This window comes from Rhincodon typus, chromosome 1, assembly GCF_021869965.1.
Source record: "Rhincodon typus isolate 14 chromosome 1, sRhiTyp1.1, whole genome shotgun sequence".
Lineage (NCBI taxonomy): Eukaryota > Metazoa > Chordata > Chondrichthyes > Orectolobiformes > Rhincodontidae > Rhincodon > Rhincodon typus.
Genome location: NC_063332.1, coordinates 20,797,147 through 20,806,523, shown reverse-complemented (window position 1 = coordinate 20,806,523; position 9,377 = coordinate 20,797,147). Strand labels below are relative to the sequence as shown.

At 40.3% G+C, this 9,377-nt stretch overlaps 1 protein-coding gene across 1 annotated transcript in view; it reads right to left on the bottom strand.

The window, feature by feature from the left end:
- The window catches only part of LOC109916970 (lysine-specific demethylase 3A-like), a 77,549-nt gene continuing 68,172 nt past the window's right edge, over nt 1-9,377 (bottom strand). Inside the window, exons 22-24 of the mRNA XM_048603022.1 lie at nt 8,635-8,811; nt 7,367-7,501; nt 1-1,818 (exon numbers count right to left, since the gene is read on the bottom strand). Coding sequence (XP_048458979.1) covers nt 1,732-1,818; nt 7,367-7,501; nt 8,635-8,811 — 399 coding nt within the window. The 3' untranslated portion in view covers nt 1-1,731. The remainder of the gene's footprint in view (nt 1,819-7,366; nt 7,502-8,634; nt 8,812-9,377) is intronic.

The window sequence follows — 9,377 nt, the reverse complement described above, 5'->3', positions numbered from 1 at the left end:
TTTCAAGAACATGTTGATATATTGTGTAAAAATCACATTATCTGGGTGTACAAATACCACTGCAATCTGTAAACAATTCTACTGATCAACTTGTCATCTTCCAGATCTCAAACTTCAGTCACACTATTTAAACCACACAAAAAAATAAATGTACAAAAACAAATCAACATGATACATGAAACATTCGAGTGTAGGTCCTGAGTAATCCAAAGTTACAGAAGGTAAAGGAAATGCCAAGCATTTTAAGATTTATAAAAAGCAGCTCTCAACTTTACAGCCACAATTACATGCTGGAGATAAACTAAAAGCTTTTGCTTAGTTGAACAGTGGCTGTATATAAGACAAAGAAAAGTTGCTTTCAAGTTAGTATTTTTAACAATCAAGTCAGGATGAAAATTACAACTCAGTACTACCAACTTCAACCATACAGCCAAAACACAGTTTGAAGATTAGTTTGGACCCTTGATTTACAATGAGGTAAATTTAGGAAAAAGAACTCTTTCATACAGTGCTGGTTTCTCCAACAATGCAACTTCCTTATATAGTGTAATGTGTTACATTATTTGGTGAGAACTACTAGTAGAAACTTACCATAACAAATAGGGCAGCATATACTGTCTCCATGTAGAATACACACCCACACAGACTAGCTTATTTCTTAATAAGCTTTGAAGTTTGGCAACAAAAAAAAAACAGATCAGTAGTCACATCAAAATTAGTGAATCCCATGTTTTGTAGGTGATAGGACATAAGACATGCCTCCCCACAGATCAAATAAGGTAAATTTATCTGCTCCATTGATGTATATTTAATTGTGATGTGGAGGTGCCAGTGTTGTAATTAGCACTGTGCGGAATGTCCCTCATGTACTGCACAATAAAGTTAAATCCCAAAACCGTATATCTTTAATTCTTGGCTGATTGGACCCATTGGTTTAGCAACATTTATTCAGAAAGGGACCTCCACCCAAAGTACCTCAGAAAGAACTGAAATATTTACACAAAGTGGAAGCAGAACATTTGATAAAGTAATGAAAAAATAGCATCTTCTATTCCGATCTGGGTATTGACATCAGAACTCAGAAACTAAATATTTGTGGTGAAATTTGTGCATCATTGATTAACCATGTGAAAAAGGAGGAGCAAAGAGATTATATTTACAAAGGATTTGGTTAGTTTTTAGCAGTGTCCAACGTGGAAAATGGAAATTTGTCTTCCCAACAGGTACACGTGAGTAAGATTTGAGTCACTGGCAATGGCATCCTCAACTAATTTATAAAGCTACACTGTGTATGGATTCTCTTCATTGTTTGCTGTTTCTGCAGAAGGTGCAGCAAGTAAAATTTTAATTCGAAAGTATGTCTTGAGACAGCTTGATTTCAGTAACATCTCTTTGAGAAAGAAAAGAGAATAAATTATAATAGTGGGAGACAGAATGCAACTAATTTTGTACTAAACACAATAAGATGGGAGAAAAAGGAGGAACTAAAATTTACTGGCTATAAACACATGCAGAATTGTACAGACTATTGACATTTCTTGGCTGTACAAAATTAAGACAAGGTGAAGTAGAGATTTGTGTTAGGTTTCTTTCCTCATCACATTTACTATCAAAGTTCATTGCAAAAATGTCAGTTTGCCTCTGCGGACAGGGGTTATTCTTTCTTTTAAAAGGATGCCACTAACATTACAGTGCAGATCTTCCAGGAAAACCCAGCTCCCTTTTGGGGCTTCAGATTGAAGTCTTGAGAAGGCTGGATTCATGAGCTTTCAACATCGAAACAGCATCCTTCACTGCATGGTAGATGATATTCTTCACCTACACAAAATAGAATCATAAATATATTACAGAACTCTTAGTACGGTTATTTATTTCAGTACCCAAAGATATACATTGTTAAGTTGTGACCCAAATAATCAGGTTTGGAACTAAATTTAGCATTTAATTCAAGTGATTTGGATAGATGGAATCTTGGGCTCAACACTTCTTTTAAAACTCACTCATTCATGGGATGAGGGTGTTGCTGGCTAGGCCAGTATTTATTGCTCATCCCCAATTGCCCAGAAGGCATTTAAGAGTCAACCACATTGCTGTGGGTCTGGTATCACATGTAGGCCAGACCAGGTAAGGATTGCAGTTTCCTTCCCTAAAGCACATAAGTGAACCAGATGGGATTTTCCCAACAATTGGCAATGGATTCACGGTCATCATTAGACTCTTAATTCTAGATTTTTTAAAACTGAATTCTGCCTTGGTGGGATTTTAACCTGGGTCCCCAGAACATTATCTGGGTCTCAGGATTAAAAGTCCAGTGATATTACCATTAGACTATCACCTCACTTGTTTGAAAGAAAACAGCATGTTCATGAGGAGACAACAAAGAATTCAAATAACAAAATTCCCTTATTCAGCATCTCTTAACAAAAGTTTATGCTATATTCCCAACTGTTAAATACTCAAAAACCAGTTTTCATTTTATACAGCAACATTCATGATCTTAGCATGGCACTTTTGAGTTAATTAATTACTTAAAGACAGCACTAAGATAAAAGACCAGATAATTATGATGTTGGTCACAGAACAAATAATAGCAAGGAATTTAAGGAAAACTTCCAACTTTTGTTTTATGCATCAGCTCCAGGGATCATTGGCCTCTTGTTCTTATTTTCTTTATTGGAATGCAGGCATAATTGCAACTACTATTATCCATCCCTCATTGTCCTCAAGGTGCTGATGGTTAGCTGCCTTCTTGAACTGCTGCAGTCCACATAGTGTAGGCAGACGCTTAATGCTGCTCGGGAAGGGGTTCCAGGATTTTGATTCCAGTAGTGAAGTGATTGTGATATAGTTCCAAGTCAGGACGGTGAATGGCTTGGATGGAAATGTACATTTAGTGATGATCCCTAATGTCTCCTGCTCATCCTTCTAGCTGGTAAGAACACAAGATGTAGAAGCAGGCCATTCAATCCTTGGAGTCTGCTCCACTTCACAACGAGATCATGGCTAATTTCCTACCTTCTGCCATAACCTGGATTCTCTTATTGATTAAAAATTTGTTCATCTCAACCCTGAACGTACTTTAATGAGCCAGCCTCAACAGCCCTCTGCAGTAAAGAATTCCACAGATTTACTACCCTCAAAAGAAATCCCTCATCTCTGTCCTAACTGGGTAAGCACTTATTTTGAGACTATCCTACAAGGGAAAACAACTCACCATCTACCCTGTCAAGCCCCTAAAAACCTTGTAAACATAAGATAGGAGCAGGAGACGGCTATTTGGACCTTCAGATCAGCCCTTTCATTCATCATGATCATGGCTGATTGTCCAACTCAACAGCCTAATCTTGCTTTTTCCTCATAGCCTTTGATCCCATTTGCCCCAAGTGTATATCTAGCCCCCTCTTGAATACATCCAATGTTTTGGCATCAACTATTTAGTGTGGTAAAGAATTCCACAGGCTCACCACTCTTTTGGTGAAGAAATATCTCATCTTCGTCCTAAATGGTCTACCTCAAATCCTCAGACTGTGACTCCTAGTTCTGGACACACCCACCATCAGGAAACATCCTCCCTGCACCTAGCTTGTCTAGTCCTATTAGAATTTTATAAGTCTCTATGACATCCCCCCTCAATCGTCTGAATTCTGAGCGAAAACAATCCCAAACTAGACAATCTCTCCTCATATGTCAGTCCCACCATCCCTGGAATCAGCCTGGTAAACCCTCACTGCACTCCCTTGAGAGCAAGATCATCCTTCCTCAGAAAAAAAAGACCAAAACTGCTCACAATATTCTAGGTGTGGCCTCACCAAGGCCCTGTACTCAAAACCTCTCGCAATGAAGACCAACATAGCATTTGCCTTCTTTACTGCCTGCTGCACCTGCATACTTAGCTTCAGCGACTGGTGCACACTCTCCTCTCCCAATTTACACCCATTCAGGTAGTAATCTGCCTTCTTGTTTTTGTTTCCAAAGTGAATAACCTCACATTTATCCAAATTATACTGCATCTGCCATTGATTTGCCCACTCGCCCAACCTGTCGAAATCATGCTGAAGGATCTCTGCATCCTCGTCACAGTTCACCCTCCCACTCAACTTGGTATCATCTGCAAACTTTGAAGTTACATTTTGTTCCCTCATCCAATGTATGTTTCAACAAAGTCACCTCTAATTCTTCTCAACTCCAACCTCTCCTTGTAAGAAAGTCCCTCCATACCCAGAATCAACTGAGTAAATCTTCTCTGGTTTGCCTCAAATACCAGTGTAACATTCCTTCGATAAAGGGACCAAAACCGTTCACAGTATTCCAGGTCTAACTAGTGCCCTGTATAGTTTCAGCAGAACCAATATGTAGATAATCCACGACAACAAGGTGCAGAGTTGGATGAACACAGCAGGCTAAGCAACATCATAGGAGCAGAAAGGCTGACGTTTCAGGCCTAGACCCTTCATCAGAAAATGCAGATAATCCAACCAGGGAAGGGGCCACACTAGACCTTGTTTTGTGGAATGATCCTGGCCAGGTGATCAAAGTTTCAGTGGGGAGCATTTTGAGAGCAGTAATTGTAATTCTGTAAGTTTTAAATAACTTATGGATATGAATAAGACTGGTCCTTGGGTAAAAGTGCTAAATTGGGGGAAGGCTAATTACAACAATATTAGGCAGGAACTGGAGAAATTAGAATGGGGCAGCTGTTTGAGGGTTAATCGACAGCTGATATATGGGAATCTTTTAAGGGCCAGATGATCAGAGTTCAGGACCAGCATGTTCATGTGGGGATGAAAGAGAAGGATGGCAAGATTCAGGAACCCTTGATGTCAAGAGATAGTGAAAGTTTATTCAAAAAGAAAAAAGGAACCACGTGTAAGGTTTAGGAAACTGAAATTAAACAAGGCCCTTCAGGATTATGAAGCAAGCAGAAAAGAACTTGAACAAGAAATTAGGAGGGACTGTGAAATGTCCTTGGCAAATAGGGTTAAGGAGAATCCCAAGGCATTTTTTACATATTAGGAGTAAGAGGGTAAATAGGGAAAGGGTAGGTCCATCAGAAAGTTGATTGAGCTTTTTTTAAGAAGTGACAAAGTTGGTTGATATGGGTAAGGCAGTGGATGTTGTCTACATGGACATCTCTAAAGCATTTTACAAGGTCCCTCAAGGTAGGTTGGTCCAGAAGATTAAGTCACATGGGATCCATTGTGAGTTTGCAAATTGAATATATCCTGGCTTGATCATAGGAGATTAAGGGTGGTTGTGGACAGCTAGTTTTTCTGACTGGAGGTTTGTGATCAATGTTTGTTCCACAAGGATCAGCGCTAGGACCTTTGTTGTTTGTGAAGACTTAGATGAAAATGTAGGTGGTCTGATTAGTAAGTTTGCAGTCAACACAATTTATGGAGTTGTGTGCAGTGAGGAAGGATATCAAAGGATGCAGCAGGACATAGATTAATTGAAAAGTTGGACAAAGAAGTAGCAGATGGAGTTTAATCTGGACAAGTGTGAGGTAATGCATTTTGGAAGTCAAATGCAAAAGGGAAGTATACAATCAATGACAGGACCCTTAGGAGCATTGATATCCAGAGGGATCTTGGGGTCCAAGATCATAGCTCCCTGGAAGTGGCAACATATGTCAATAAGGTGGCAAAGGCAGCAAACAGCTTCCCTTGCCTTCATCCTTTGGGGCACTGAGTACAAAAGTTGGCAAGTCATGTTGCAACTGTATAAAACTTTAATTAGGCCACATTTGGAGTACTATGTGCAGTTCTGGTCCCCACACTATAGGAGGGATGTGGAGGCTTTGGAGACAGTGCAGAAGTTTACCAGGACGTTGCCTGGATTGCAGTGTATTAGCTATAAAGGAGAGGTTGGATTTAATTAGATTGCTTTCACTATAGCATCAGAGGCTGAGGGGCAATCTGATAGAAATATTTAAAATTATAAGGGGAATGGATAGGGTGGATAGTTAGTCTTTTTCCCAGGATGGAAATATCTAAAACTAGGGGGCACAGGGTAATGTGAGAGGGGAAAGGATTAAAGTGAAAGGGGAAAGTATGAGGGAGATGTGCAAGGAAATTTTTTTTTTTTTTTAAAAAACAGATGGTGGTAGATGCCTAGATCACACTGCCAGGAAAGATGGTAAAAGCAGATACGTTAGCAAAGTTTAAGAGTCATTTAGCCAGTCACATGAACAGGCAGGGAATAACGGGAAACAGACCATGTGCAGGCAGATGGTATTAGTTGAGAATGGATCATGCTCGTCAGACATGGTAGGCCGAATGGCCTGTTCTTGTGCTATACTGCTCTATAAAGGCCAACATTCCATTTGCCTTCCTTATTCCCTGAACTTGTATGAGAGCTTTTTGTGTTTCATGCAAAAGCACTCCCAAATCTTCGTGCTGCAGCTTTATCCAATTAATTAATACTCTGTATTGCTATTCAGTTTCTGATCAACTCTAACACCTCACAATGTTAACAATGGAGGATTCAGCAATGGTAATGCTGTTGAATGTCAAGGGGCAATGGTCAGATTTTCATTGCCTGGCACTTGAAAGGTGAAAATGTTACTTGCCATGTGACAACCCAATCATCTCATTTGAAAAATTATACCTCCATAGTGCAGCACTCAGTCCAAACAGTACTGCAATTCACTGGAGATTTTTGGCCTCAGGTCTCTGGAGTGGGACATGAACTGAAACCCTTAGATTCAGAGGTTTGATTCAAAACCTTATGTTACTTTAGCTGTTACACTTTTCACTTTTTAAGTTAACATGTGTCATGCTGAAGCACTTCTGGCTCTCCCCTTTTGTATGTGCAATGCCTTGCATTGTAATTTTGGATGACCTTTACTTGTATTCCAGAAAAAAAAAACTTGCATTTGTGTGTCACCTTTTCTTTTTAACTGGACATCTGAAGGTGCATTTTGAAGCATGGCCACTAATGGAGGAAACACAGCAGCTAATTTGTGCTCATTAAACTTTCACAAAGAACAATGTAATTATGATCAGATAAATCAGCTTCTTTGTGATGTTGATAGAAGGATAAATATTGGCCAAGATACCAGAGCTAACTTTTCTTCATTGAAATAGTGCAATGGGATCTTTTGCATTTACATATGCAGGTAAATAGGGCCTTGGTTTAAACGACTATCTGAAAGATGATACCTCTGACAGTGCTGTGTTCCTTCAGTACTGCACTGGGGTTTTAGCTTGGATTTCTGTGCTCATGCTGAACCTAAATCCTTGTAAGTAAAATCTGAGTGCACTACTAACTCTGCCACTGCTGAGATGCTAAGCAAATGTGGTTTCCATCAAGGTACAGATCTTTAAGCGAAGCATAACTCATCATGGCAGAGGCTGATTCCAAGTACCTGTAGTTTATCCTCATGGTTTGTATGTGTGTTAGACAGGTGTCGGAATTCTTGTGTGAGCCGGAAGCAGTGTTTGACGTGCTCAGTGGAAACGAAGTCCTCTGCCACTTTGATACAACTGTACAAGTTGTGCACCTGCAGCAAACAACAGAATACACACTTCAAGTTAATTGCAAATTCCACCTCTAGAAATAGATCACAACAGGATTCCAGCTGCCAGTCTCTTCCCACATTCGAAAGAATGCAGAAAACACTTACAAGAGTGCTCTGAGGGATGAGATGCTTCAGTTATGAGATGAGATGAGATGAGACTGAAGTTGGGACAGTTCCCCTTGAAGGGAAGAGATTTTCAATATCATGAGAGATCTGGATAAAGACAGAGAGGAATCCTCTGTTGCCATTTGAAGTGAAGTAGGACAGGATGTTAGGGCTCGGCTCTGTTTAGACTCTCAAACAAACGTGAGGCATGTCATGAACAAAAACAGAAGCTGTTGGAAGACCAGCAGGTCTGGCAGCATCTGTGAAGAAAAAATCAGAGTTAACGTTTCAGGTCCAGGTGACCTTTCAGAGGAAGGGTCACCAGACCTGAAACGTTAACTCTGATATTTGCGTCAAAGATGTTGCCAGACCTGCCGAGCTTCCAGCAACTTCGGTTTTTGTTCCTGATTTACAGCATCCGCAGTTCTTTCGGTTTTTATTGAGGCATGTCATCATTTACGTCAAGGGTACAAAGACACAGAGGAAAACTGTCCTGTGAGATAGAGACCACTTCCACCAAACCACACATTCTCTCCTGTTCATCCTCCCCTTCAACGTAAATATCCCAGAGAGCTGGACAATTTGCAAATTAAGACCTCCCCAACTCCCCCAAATTTAGACCAGCTTCTTGACCAGTGGCGTAACACATTTCCTGTATATATGGCTTCCTTAAATTTAGCTAAGCAGAGAGTTCATCTAAACGTAAGAAAGTCAGCCATGATACTCTGCACGCATGTTAACCAGAATTCACCCTTTTGCCAGGAAGAGAGGAAGCAATAGTATGGTTTCTCCTGTACACGTCTTCATGCTCAGAAACCTAGGAGTAGATCCCTGGTTAAACCAACGGTGCAGTTAATGGAGGGTAACTGGCTGAAACAGAATGCTAGTAAACATGGCTCTATAACAGTAAGCTTGAACGTGTGGGGCAGCAAGGAGACAAACTGCATACGAGATAGTGAGAAAGAAACAAAATGTATTTAAACAGAAGGCAAAGTGAATCCAGCACTGACCTGGTGTGGAGCTCCAGCTGGAATGAAAACCACATCACCTAGGTACTGCACAATGGCCCAACCCTGGACACCATATTCATGGTAAAGTCTCTTGCGTAGTGTACTGTCCAGGTACCAACTTTGGTCATGAATAGGATCGTGGTCTGGAGGATTTTCTTGATGTTGTTCTTCTGCCACCTGAAAAGTTGGGCAGCCTTGTTTGTAAATCATCAAAGAATGTGACCTGATACATCTCCACTTATTTAGGTTAGCTAAATATAAAAAGAATCCCCCTACCTGTTCCAAAAATTACCAGATAAGACATGAAGAATAACGTGTTCATCCTTTCAATGTTTTAAATCTAACTATTTTATTTTCTGTTTAATACAAAATGGTCCCTTCACCATCAGCGTAGTTGGTTCTCAAGTTCCCTCTGAACTTCTCAGGAGGGCAGTCAGAATGGAGTTGGAGTTGGAGATTACCAGAAACACCCACATCTGCAAGAAGGATTTCAGGTGCATGCAAGGGAGTAGTCAGGGATTTAGAGCGAATTCCTAAGTGGCATACAGAATACTGGAAAAACAAACTGTGATATTTTGAAGACAAGTTCATCAGAAGGAAATTAGTGAACAATCCAAACACAAACCAGTTACAGTGGCTGGGTTACAATTTCCAGGAGGTGCAAGATGACAGATGGTTATTTTTCCTTTTTTTGGGGGGGTCGGTGTGCCACGCGGGAAGTCGCTGGAAATCCCTGACTACTC